General features: G+C 47.9%; 2 protein-coding genes across 3 annotated transcripts in view; one reads left to right on the top strand and one right to left on the bottom strand.

Moving 5' to 3' along the window:
• The first annotated feature begins 1,026 nt into the window (after nucleotides 1-1,026).
• Nucleotides 1,027-12,575, top strand: part of PTGS1 (prostaglandin-endoperoxide synthase 1) — a 30,082-nt gene continuing 18,533 nt past the window's right edge. The window contains exons 1-2 of one of the 2 annotated variants that reach the window (XM_039364220.1): nucleotides 1,027-1,319; nucleotides 2,728-2,944. In XM_039364220.1, coding sequence (XP_039220154.1) covers nucleotides 2,806-2,944 — 139 coding nt within the window. In that variant the 5' untranslated portion in view covers nucleotides 1,027-1,319; nucleotides 2,728-2,805. Of the gene's footprint in view, nucleotides 1,320-2,727; nucleotides 2,945-12,575 lie in introns of those variants that run through there. The other variant, XM_039364222.1, reaches the window with a different exon arrangement.
• On the bottom strand, nucleotides 4,943-7,775 carry LOC120317552 (zinc finger protein 665-like). Its single transcript, XM_039364229.1, has 2 exons — nucleotides 7,621-7,775; nucleotides 4,943-7,438 (listed from the first exon to the last, which is right to left on the bottom strand). Exon 2 carries the CDS (start codon nucleotides 7,323-7,325, stop codon nucleotides 5,829-5,831), a length of 1,497 nt encoding a protein of 498 aa, XP_039220163.1. The 5' UTR covers nucleotides 7,326-7,438; nucleotides 7,621-7,775; the 3' UTR covers nucleotides 4,943-5,828.

The raw sequence follows: 12,575 nt of genomic DNA, 5'->3' as shown, positions 1-12,575 counted from the left end.
GAAATTACCTCAGGCGCGCCAAAATTTTACTCTGCGAACCCGAGTCTTGGCTAAAAGGCGCCAAAAATTTACCTTTAGAACGAAATTTAATTCTTATCCACCTGTTGGTAGTTTGAAGCTAATTTTAACTCTTGCTTGCTCCTTTTTAAAGAGACATGGTTGAAATTACCTCTGGTTCCACCAAAATTTTACTCTGAGTCTTGGCTAAAATGACCCCGGACGCCAAGAATTCGCTTTATTCCCGAGAGCAAAGTCAGCCCTCGAGGCAATTTTACCCTTAAAACTAATTTTGAAATTACCCCGGACGCCAAGGATTGGCTTTATTCCCGAGAGCCAGGTCAGCCCCCGAGTCCATTTTACCTTGAAAACGAATTTTAGTTCTTATCCACCTGGGGTAGTTCGGTCCTTAATTTAAAAGGACACGGCTGAAATTACCCCGGGGTCCGCCAAAACTTTGCTCGAGCTGAAATGACCCCGGACGCCAAGAATTCGCTTTACTCCCGAGAGCCAGGTCAGCTCTCGAGGCAATTTTACCCTTAAAACTCATTTTAATTCTTATTCACCTGGACTGGAATGACGTTTATTCCCTAAAGGGAAAGACCGTCTTTAGGGACCGGGGGTCTCGGCGTTCTTTTAAATGACACACCGTTGATGTTCCCTCAGCCCCCGCTGGCCCTTTTACTCCGAAGCATACACGCCGCGGTTCAAATTCCCACAGGCGTCCCCCTTCCTCCGCGGGAACGGGCTATTCCTCAGCTAAAGAACTCCCGCTCCCCCCCCCCCGTATCTTACAAGGTGGAAAAGCCTCAGAATTACCTCAAAAGCTCAAAAGGCCCTGCCCGGCCTCGAGCTCGAGGACTTGGGCCGCGGGAGCGCCGGAGAGAGCGACGTTTGTGCCCCCCCGGCGCCCCGCAGCATCGTCTCTGCTGAGGAGAAAGAGACGCGGTAGCGGCGTCTGCAGCCTCCGCCGCGCGCTCGCTTCTCTTTTCTGCGCTCAGCCTGAGGGAGCCCGCCGACTTTTTAAATGCCCCCGCCTCTCGGAGAGCAGGGAGGCCTCCCAGCCAATCCGAGCGACGGGGTTTCGGAGCAGCCAATCGCGGCCGAGGTGGCCGCGCGAGAAGAAACTCGCCAGGAGGGCCTTGGGTGGCGCTGGGCGGGGCAGGGGAGCGGGCTCGCGCTCGCGCGCACGCGCACACAGTGAGCGCGCGCGACGCTGTTTTACAACCACCACCCCCCCCGCCAACCTCGCAATCCGGGCCCGGCCGCGGTTGCCATGGAAACGGCGGGAAGCAACGCGCAGGTGGGCCGAAGCTGCGCAGGTGAGGGGAGATTGGGCGGTTGCGACGTTGTGTGTCAGTGTGTGTGTGTGTGTGTGTGTGTGTAATGCTTTCTCCTCGAGGCTTCGCCCCATCTGGAGGACTCTTCGCCCCGCCGGTTGGGGGGGGGACCTTTGAACTACAAATCCCATCCGAGGCAACCGGCGCATCTCCCCTGGTGCCTGAGAGGCTGCCGCCCCCCTCCCCGCAAAAGGCCCAGTTTTTTTAAAAAAAAAATCTGAAAATTTAATACAAAAAATAATAAAAGTAATAAAATTGTGACTATATGTAGAGTATTGGAGATGCGTTGGACTACAGTTCCCATTAGCCACTCTGTTGCAAGAGGGGGCAATCCCCATCAGCCCTCCCCCCCAAGGCTGGCTAATGGGAACTGTAGTCCAAAGCATAGAACCAGAAGCTTTGGACTACAGTTCCCATTTGCCAGTGTGTTGCAAGAGAAGAAATCCCCTCAGCCCCCCCCCCCGACTGCCTAATGGGAACTGTAGTCCAAAGCATTTCCAACATATAACCAGATGCTTTGGACTACAATTCCCCTTAGCCAGTCTGTTGCAAGAGAGGCAATCCCCATCAGGCCTCACCCCAAGGCTGGCTAATGGGAACTGTAGTCCAAAGCATCTCCTATGCTCTACATAGAACCATTATTTTATTGTATTGTATTGTATTTACTGTATTAAATTTTCTGGTTGCAGTTCCTTCCCACCTAAAATTCAAAGTCTCTTTCTTTTTTTTCTCTTTTTTTGTTTGCATCTTCTCCACCATGTTACAATCTTGCCAGGCAGCCCATGGTTTTATTTTGTTGTGCAAATAAATTTGGGGCACTGCTTTCATTTAGTATCCATCTACGAGAATAGATTATGCAGAAAAAGCTATATGCATTCAGAGCATAACCTCAGATCTTACTTTCAAGTCATTCTTTTTCCTTCCTAAGTATGAAACAGTTTGATCTCTGGTTTTACCTTTAAAAAAGTAGCTACCCCTTTGCCGATACAGAGAGAGTCATTTTACAATCTATGCTTGTTATTAGTGGCCTCAAGGTAGGTAACGGAAGCAAATTATCGGGCAAACACTGAAGGGATTTCTTGAGCAGATCCTGCTACTTTGGAACTGTAAAAGCAGCAGCTAACATCTGCTAAAGTGTTTATGCGCTGAAGGGGAACCACAGCTTCCAGAAAAGAGGCATGCAGTGAGTAGGCAAAGATAGAGGTGTAAAATAGACTACCTTGGGGAAGGTGTCTTCTAATTGATTTCCGTTCTTGTGAAAAATTAGTGCAGGGCAGGTTAATATTTTGGAGGGAAGCCGGTTTAAAAGTTGCTGACTTCTCTTGTTTTACGGTGAAGCAGCTGCTCAATTGGTTATGCCCTGCTAAAGCCTGGGTGTCTTTCCTTGCAGCTTTTTGCCTTGTGACATGCAGAGGTCTGTGCACTGAGGAGAGGCCAGCCACAAAAAACATCCCTTGGGAATCCACAGATGTCTCCGTCCCATGCTCGGAGTCCAAAGTCTCATGCAAGCACCCATAGCAGGTCATCATCTCCGCTGAACAGAGAAGGGATCCACCAGCCAACTGGGCGAAGCTATCAAGGAGAGGTAGATCAAGAAAGCGATACAGGTATTGCAATAATCCGTGAGGGATATAATCAAATGTTGCAGCTTTCCTTCAGGGACTTTGCTTAAGAGATCTAAATAATATTAAGATTGATATTTATATGTATTTGTAAGGGTGTATGTATATAGTATATGTATGTACATAGCGTGCTTATATGTGAGTGATGCATATGTTACGCTTTTGAGAGGCAGAAAACAAATTCATTTTTAACGTGCCATTGTGCCCACAGTAAAAAATGACAATAAAGGTTATCTTATCTGGACGTGGCTTTTTAAGATTTTTTTTTTGTAGAATATACACTACAGGTAGTCCTTGACTTACAACCATTCATTTAGTGACCGTTCAAAGTTGCAACAGCACTGAAAAAGGTGACACGACTGTTTTTCACACTCTTCACCGTTGCAGCATCCCCAAGGTCACGTAATCAAAATTCAGACTTATGAGGGTCGCAGCGTACCGGGGGAGTCACGCAATCCCCTTTTCTGACGGGGAAGTCAGATTCACTTAACAGCCACGTTTCTAACTTAACAACTGCAGTGATTCACTTAACAACTGTGGCAAGAGAGGTTGTAAAAGGGGGACAAACTCACTTAACAACTGTCTTGCTTAGCTACAGAAATGTTGGGCTTAGCTGTGTCGTAAGTTGAAGTCTATCTGTATTTCTATTTTGGCTTACCACCGTTTGCACGGTGCATTGAACTGGCTACTAACTGGCTCCAGCAAAGGCATTTTATTATTCTTTTGCTAATTGACACGTTATTATATCGTCTCCGGGGGGCACTCTCTAAGCGGTGTACACCAGTAAGCAATGTATATATATATTTACATTGCCCCCAACAATCTGGGTCCACATTTTACCTACCCCGGAAGGATGGAAGGCTGAGTCAACCTTGAGCTGGTGAGGTTTGAACCGCTGACCTGCTGAACACAGTCAGCTAAAGTGGCCTGCAGTACTGCACTCTAACTGCTGCGCCACCTCGGCTCATTTACACACACTGGTTGAAATGGCAACGAAGGGTAAACGTCTGTGGAGATTCTCAGTTGTCCAGGTCATCGTTGTCGCTAAGGTGCTTTTTTTTTTTTCCCAAGAGGCAATTGGACTTTGATTTCCTTTGAAGACGTTTTGCTTCTCATCAGCTCTGACTGAAGGAGCATGGAGCTTCAGTCGAAGAAACCAGCTGCAAGTAGAGCACGGGGGCTGCTGGGAATTGCGGGAGATGGTGAAGGGGAGGCTGTTCAGAGCTGAAGAAACTTCTTGGATGAGAAGCGAAACGTCTTGAAAGAAAATCAATGAAGTCCAATTGCCTCTTGAAAAAAAAAAAGCACCTCATTGGATGGTAATTAGATGTGTGGTAAATATTCAAGGTGTTTCTTAGCCTTTAAAAAAACCTTTGTGCATTACATCCCCAGGGTTGCATTGACTTTGCTGGGTATTAAAGCACTGTAGCAACACTCTATCTATAATGGAGCGGGATGGCTCAGCGGTTAAAGACTTTGAGCTTGTCAGCTGGAGAGCTGACAGCCCGGATTCAAGACTCAAGAATTGAAGGGGATGACCAGGCTGAACCTGTGGGAGAGGTCAAATGTGTCATAAGCCATGAGTCCCTTTGCGCCCACAAGAGATCTAACTTGCATGAGCCTCAGCTACTAAAAAAAAAAAAAAAGACAGATTCTGTTCTGGCTTGCTGAGTAATATATAAAATACAGCACCACGAATTTGTGAGGATAAGTATGCATAATTGAATACAGTCGTGCTAATAGGTATATGTACTCCTCGCAGACGTGGATCAATTTGTAAGAAACGAGCGATCAGAGAAAAATAATTTGTAACGTCATTCAAATTCAACTATGAAGCAACACAAAATAGCACAATCATTAATCTGTAGCAAGAAAGGAACTAAGTAAAATGGCCCTGTTTCAGATAGCTTGATGCCTAATGCTTGGGCTGATAATACATTATGCACTCAAGTTGAAGCACACAGGTTGAGTTGGCAATGAAAAATAAGTATCCACATCTGGGTTTTATTGGATGGTAATTAGATCTGTGATAAATATTGGAGGAGTTTCTTAGCCTTTAAAAAAAAACATGCATTACATCCAGGGCTACACTGACATTGCTGGGTACTGAAGCATTGTAGTAACACTCTATAAGGGGATGCGATGGCGGTTAAAGACTTTGAGCTTGTCGGCTGGAAGGTTGACAGCCCAGGTTCAAGATTCAAGAGCTGTAGGAGATGACCAGGCTTAGCCCGAGGGAGGGGTCAAATGCTTCATCAGTCGTGAGTCTCTTCGTGCCCACAAGAGATCGAAGTCCAGCCCACCCTGAATTCCTTTCTATTCTTAACTCCTGTTAATTTCCCTTGACAGTTAGTAGTTCAGATTCTTGTAGAGAACTTAAGCTTATGATAAATCTCTATACACATAGGAACTGTCTGGATCTCCCTGGTGTTGACAAGAGTTGTGTGATGGGATGATCCCCAGCTCCTGCCCAAATAGCCATTTAAAAACATGCAAATGAAAGTCGATAAACAGGTAGCACTTTGGTGGAAGAGTAACAGCGTTCCAGGCACATCAGCATGTAGTCATGCTGGCCACATGATGACAGAAATGTCTCTGGATCACGCTATCTACCTTGGCGAAAAAACACAGATAAGCACAGCCCTTAAGAATCGCAAAACAACTGGATGGGGCAAATCTTTACTTTTATCTGTCCATTTCTATAGTTTTGCTTGGATGGTTTGGGGAGATTTCCATTTCTTTTGAAGGATTTTTCAATCTGTACAAATCTGTAAAAATTTATTCTCCAGGTGAGCTCCGTAATATTTACTGAGGCACTACGTTGTCACTGAAGCTCTTTCTGCACTTGAGGCACGTACAGGTTTTTTTTTTACTCTTGTGCGAACTCTTCGAAGTTGATGGTGTCCCCTCTGAGCAAATTTCTTTTTAATGCCAAACATTTATAGGATTTCCCACCTGAATGGATTCTTTGATGGCTATAAAGGTTTCCCCGCTGACTGAAGCTCTTTCCACACTCCAGGCACTTATAGGGTTTCTCCCCCGTGTGAATCCTTTGGTGTTGACAGAGATGTCCACCCTGTGTAAAGCATTTCCCACACTCTAGGCATTTAAAGGGTTTTTCTCCCGAGTGGATTCTTTGATGTGCGTAAAGGCTTGCCTTGTGACTGAAACTCTTTCCACACTTTATGCATTTATACGGTTTCTGTCCTGTGTGAATTCTTTCATGCTGACTGAGGTGTTCTACCCGACTGAAAGCTTTTCCACACCCCAGGCATCGATATGGTTTCTCTCCTGTATGGATTCTTTGATGTTGACTGAGTTGTCCACCATCAATAAAGCTCTTTCCACACTCTAAGCATTTATATGGTTTGTTTCCTGTGTGAATTCTTTGATGCATATAAAGACTCCCATTTTGACGGAATCTCTTTCCGCAATCCAGGCACTCATACGGCTTCTCTCCTGTGTGGATCCTTTGATGTTGACGGAGGTGTGCATTTTCAGTAAAGGTCTTCCCACACTCCAGACATTGGTATGGTCTCTCCCCCGAGTGGATCCTCTGATGTCTATAAAGGTGTCCCCTTTGACTGAAGCTCTTTTCACACTCCAGGCATTTATACTCTTTTTCTCTAGTGTGAACTCTTTGGTGATTAGAAAGGCTTTTCCTCTGACGGAAGCTCTTTTCACACTCCAGGCATTTGTATTCTTTTTCTCTAGTGTGAACTCTTTGGTGATTATAAAGGCTTCTCCTCTGACTGAAGCTCTTTCCACATTCCAGGCATTTATGCATTTTTTCTCTTGAGTGGATCCTTTGATGTTTGCAAAGGCTTTCCCTCTCGCTAAAGTTTTTTTCACATTCCAGGCACTTATGCAGCTTTTCACCTGTGTGAGTGCTTTGGTGTCGCAGGAGGTGCCCACTCACAATAAAGCTTTTCCCACACTCCAGGCATTTATATGGCTTTTCTCCAGTGTGGGTTCTTTTGTGTATGTAAAGGTTTCCACCCAGCCGGAAGGTTTTTCCGCATTCGAGGCATTTAAAGGGTTTTTCTCCCGTGTGGATCCTTTGATGGGCGTAAAGGTTTCCGCTTAAACTGAAGGTTTTCCCGCATTCCAGGCATTTATAGGGTTTTTCTCCCGTGTGGATCCTCCGATGGGCGTAAAGGGTTCCCCTCTGACTGAAGCTCTTCCCACACTCCGAGCATAGGAATGGTTTCTCTCCCGAGTGGATTCTCAGGTGGTTTTCGAGGTTTTCATTCGTTCTGAAGGATTTTTCACATTCTGTGCACTGGTATTTTTTTTCTCCGCCCGTTTCCTGCTCCCCGCTTCTCCCTCCGGGTGGCCTCCTTTCCCGGAGTCCCCCTCGGCTCATCCCTGCCGGGCCTTCCCCGCCGTCTCCTCCCGGGGCTGCTCCGCGGGGCCTCCTATCCTCTCGGGCGGCGCCTCCTTCCTGCCTTCCTTCCTCCGCCGGGCTCACCCGTCCTCCTGCAGGGGCGAAGGGGGGGAAGAGAGGCGGGTCACGGCTTCGTCCCTTCCCCGGAGGGGAGTCCCAGGCCCGCCCGGGGAGGAAGGCCGAAGCCTCGGCCTCTCCGTGGGACTTTCCGGGCAGGCCCGAGGCAGCCCCAGCCTCCCCCTCACCTCGACTCCCAGCAGCCCCCGCGCTCTACCTGCATCCGGTTTCTCCGCCTCCGAAGCGCCGCTCTCCTCGGGTCAGCTCTCTGATTCCGGAAGTGGGGCGCCACCTTTTCGGCGAAGCTCCGCCCCTTCCTCTCCGGGCGCCGCCTCTCCGTAAAGTCTCCTCAGGTGGCCTTTGAGGGCTGTCCCCGTCACGCCGTTCGTATTTGCATACGGGCGCCTCCTGCGCCATGCCATTGGCTTGCCGGCCGCGTGGCCCCGCCCCCTGCTCGATTCTGCTGCGCCGCCCTTTTCCATTCCGCCTACGAGTCTGGGCTCCTCCCCTCCCGCGTTGGCTCCTCCCACCCCGAGGGTAGGGGGTGGACGGGGGCTCTCCTTGCCGGCCGGGGAAACCTTCACGCCTCCGCTGCTGCCTCTTTTCTCCCCGGAGCGGCTCCTTTTTCCGCCCCACGGAGGCCCTGCTTGATCCGGGTCTGCCCCGAGTTGGGCGTGCATCTCCGGGTGGCCCCCTTTCCTTCTCTCCTCTTGGGCGGGGTTTGCAGCTGGGTCTCCCTTGGGAATGCCCCCACTTCCACCGGCACCCCCCAAAATAGACGCCCCCAGGCCGCCTGGCTTCTTCCCAGGGAGCCTTGGAGACTCCCTGCTGGAAAGAAAGGTGTGTGTGTGTGTGTGTGTGTGTGTGTGTTTCGCGATTATTGCCAGCCTCAAACGTGCCTTGAGTACAGTAATCCTTCTGGGTATTCCGTTAGTTGTTCTTTAAATTTACTTGCCACCCGATTCCCAGGGTTCTCCTGCTAATTTGCAAATGTTAAAAACAAGTTTTGTTGTCTTTGTTGTGTGACACGCAAATTGGGGGGGGGGTGACCTGGCAAACCCCTTAAGGAAAGAATTCAGAATCAGAATAGAAGCTGGAAAGGGACCTTGGACGTTATCTAGTCCAATGCTCTGCTCAAACAGGAGACACTACTGGAGCATTTCAATCAATCAGAATAGAGCTGGATGGGACCTTAGAGGTCTTCTAGTCCAGCTCCCTGCTCCCAATTCCACCGTAAGACAAGTGACTGTCCAGGGGGCCAGACTAGAAGACCTCCAAGGTCCCTTCCAGCTCTATCATAATTTCTGATAATGAGCGTGTAACTGCTTTCGGCTACATGGGAGGGTCCCCACCATTTCTGATTGAACAGTCTGTGGGGAATTTTCAGGGTCACAAATTCTGCTTTTAACAGCACCTTTAAATGACCCGCAAGATCATGATGATGATGATGATAATAGGAACTGCTTCCATCCTGCAACGATATCTGTAATAACATCAAACATCCACATCTGCCTATTCCAGGTCCTTGGTAAGGACTCGATAGGTAGACAAAATGCCAAACCAGTCTGAACATCTGGCATAATAAAGTTGGAACAGACTTTGGAGGTCATCTAGTCCAACCCCCTGCTCAGGCAGGAGACCCTATACCAGGGGTAGGCAACCTTGGCTCTTTTATGACTTCAACTCCCAGAATTCCTGAGCCAGCCTGGCTCAGCTTGGAAACCTCTTCCTTTCCCCTCAGCATGGCTGGCTCAGGAATTCTGGGAGTTGAAGTCCACAAGTCATAAAAGAGTCAAGGTTGCCTAGCCCTGATCTAAACTCATCAAATCATAATCTATACCCTATCAGACAAATGGCTGTCCGGTCTCTTCTTAAAAACTTCCAGGGTTGGAGCATTCACTGCTTCTGGAGGCAGGTTGTTCCACTGGTTAATTGTTCTCACTGTCAGGAAGTTTCTCCTTAGTTCTAGGTTGCTTCTCTCCTTGATGAGTTTCCATCCGTTGCTTCTTGTCCTGCCTTCGGGCGCTTTGGAGAATAGCTTGACTCCCTCTTCTTTGGGGCAGCCCCTGAGATATTGGAACCCTGCTATCATGTCCCCCCTCGTCCTTCTCTTCATTAAACTAGACATAGTTGTAGGGGGGAAGCGAATAAACTGTGGGGAGTCCCCTCTTGTTCCACACTCCCTTCTCCCCTTGGATTGCATTGTGTGAAGGGCCTTCATTTTCTGACGCCACGTTAAGCAACGAGATGGTTAGGTGGGTCTATCCACCGACTAATCCTTCATGGAAAGAAGACACGAAGAGCAGCTTTTTAGCACCTTTCTCCTGGTCAGGCAAGGCTGAGGTGGGTCTTTCTGCTCTCTGGGATTAGCGCAAGCTGTGCATGAGATGCTTCCCAGCAGCCCTGCGGTGAGGCCCTGAGCACAGTGGGTCTTTCCACCCAGGCCTTCCTCAAAAGGGGGTCCCCAACGTGCAGCGGTAGATGAGGGGCCCACCACTAAAGAATGTCCATAGATAACTATTCTGCATTTCTAGTACTGTAGTTCAAACCTTGAACCGTTGCGTCTACCCCTCAAACACAAACTATGCAAGGAAAATGACATTCAGAGGAGACTCCGGACCTCTAACTTTACTTAATACTTTAAGACGACTGCAAACCAAGACAGCATGCAAAGCAGGGTCAGCTGAGAGATAAACCGTCTGGGAACACGGCTGCGGCGCATAGTTCACACCCTCACGATTTCCCCTTCTGAGCTGTTCGCATCCGAAGCACGTTATCTTTCTGCAAACAGAAAGTGAGATGGAAGCCGCAGAGATTCTACCCGGGCATCTTCCTTCTCAAAGAGCCAAGCAGAGTTAGAAAGATAAATTTGCAGTCTTTTTTTTTTTTTTTAAGAACAGATCATCTTAGAAGACAGAGCCTAAATTTTCTCAAAGTTCTTTCTATTAATTCCCTAAAGTTCAGATCCATTCAAAGGGCCCTCTGTTGCAGACACACATTTTCCCCCTGCTTACGTTTCACATCTGCTCACAGTTCCTGAATTTGCTGGAATAAATAATAATAAAGTTGAAAGCGACCTTGGAGGTCATCTAATTCAACCCCCTGCTCAGGTAGGAAACCCTATACCATTGGTTCTCAACCTGTGGGTTCTCAACCTGTGGCCACCCCAACCATTTGGGGTGGAACGACCATTTCACGGGGGTCGCCAAACAACGCAGTCCGTCATTTTTTCCCCCTTTTCCTTAGCTGTGCTACTCCCTTTTATTCTATTGGCTTTTGAAAGCCAAGAGAATAGACTCTCTTGAACAGAGTCTAATTCTATTGGCTTTCAAAAGCCAATACGAATTGTCCAGGCTGTCCCTGCCCTGCTAAGCCCGCCAAAAATCCCATTCTGCAAACGGTGCTGCACCACTTGAGTAGTCCTCGACTTACGACCGGTTGAGTAGTCCTCGACTTACAACTGGTTGGGGGTCGCGGCATTAAAAAGGTTGAGAACCACTGCCCTATACCATTTCGGACAGATGGCTTCCAGTGTTGGAGCATTCACCGCTTCTGGAGGCAGGTGGTTCCACTGGTGAATTGTTCTCACTGTCAGAAATTTTCTCCTTAGTTCTAGGTTGCTTCTCTCCTTGATGAGTTTCCATCCGTTGCTTCTTGTCCTGCCTTCAGGGGCTTTGGAGAATAGCTTGACTCCCTCTTCTTTGGGGCAGACCCTGTAGGTATTGGAATGTCCCTATCATGTCCCCCCTCGTCCTTTTCTTCATTAAACGAGACATACCCAATTCCTGGGTATGGTTTAAAAAAGACTGAACAGCCACTTGTCTGGAATGCTATAGGATCTCCTGCTTGAGCAGGGGGTCAGACTAGATGACCTCCAGGGTCCCTTCCAACTCTGTTCTGATTGATGGATTAGATCCTGCTGTTACGAAAAGAACAGCTCTGGTTCCACAGAGGCTCAGTTCTATTGCTCTGTTTTACCTCTGTCAAAATGTTAGAGGTTTTTAGCGGGGGCAACAGGAGCCCCCTTCACCTGGAAAGGGGTGGGAGGCCAGGTGAGAATTCCGGCAGGGCCTGTTTTGAGCTGGTTTATCTTTCCTTCCCTGGAGCATGGTGGCTGTTAGGAGAGGTGGGAGGCAGAGCCTCACATCCACGTATGCAGAGGGCAAGTCCAGCAACTGATTTCTGCATTTTCCAGGGCTCTTCTGCTCCCCCCCCCCCCAGGGTAGAGGCCTACCCAAAATCTGTTTGTGTTGTCCCCCGTGGCGGTGCATCGCTAAAGAGGGAGATTTAAAAGCCCCAGGGAAATATTGTTCTTACTGCAAAGGGTTATTGCAGCTATCTCTTTTGTTCTGAGAGAGTTTGGGCTTAGGTTCCACTTGTATTTTTTTCTCTACTGTGGAAAGAAGGAAAGGAGAGGAGAAAAGAGAGAGGAAGGGAAGGACGAGAAACAATGGATGGAACCTGACCAAGGAGAGAAGCAAGAAGGAATTAAGGAGAAACTTCCTAACAGTAGGGACAATTAACCAGCGCAAGGGTAGGCTACCTTGGCTCTTTTATGACTCGTGGACTTCAACTCCCAGAATTCCTGAGCCAGCCATGCTGAGGGGAAAGGGAGAGGTTTCCAAGCTGAGGAAGGAGAAAGAGAAGGAAAAAGGAAAGGAAAGGAGAAAGAAGGGAAGGAAAAAAAGGAAAAGAGAAAGAAGGGAAGGAAAAAGGAGAGAAAGAAGGGAAGGAAAAAGGAGAGAAAGAAGGGAAGGAAAAAGGAAAGGAAAGAAAGAAGGGAAGGAAAAAGAAAAAGAAAGGAGAAAGGAAGGAAGGAAAAAGGAAAGAAAGAAGGAAAGGAAAAAAGGAAAGGAGAAAGAAGGGAAGGAAAAAGGAGAGAGAAGGGAAGGAAAAAGGAAAGGAAAGGAGAAAGGAAGGAAAAAGGAAAGAGAAAGAAGGAAAAGGAAAGGAAAGGAGAAAGAGAAGGAAAAAGGAAAGAGAAAGAAGGGAAGGAAAAAGAGAAAGAAGGGAAGGAAAAAGAAAAGGAAAGGAGAAAGGAAAGAAAGAAGGGAAGGAAAAAAGGAAAGGAGAAAGAAGGGAAGGAAAAAGAAAGAAGGGAAGGAAAAAGGGAAGGAAAGGAAAAAGGAAAAAGGAAAAGAGAAAGAAGGGAAGGAAAAAGAAAAGGAAAGG

The sequence above is a fragment of the Crotalus tigris genome, unplaced genomic scaffold (assembly GCF_016545835.1).
Source record: "Crotalus tigris isolate CLP2741 ecotype Arizona unplaced genomic scaffold, ASM1654583v1 scf7180000019692.1526454, whole genome shotgun sequence".
Taxonomy (NCBI): Eukaryota; Metazoa; Chordata; class Lepidosauria; order Squamata; family Viperidae; genus Crotalus; species Crotalus tigris.
This window is presented reverse-complemented; position numbering and strand designations above follow the sequence as displayed.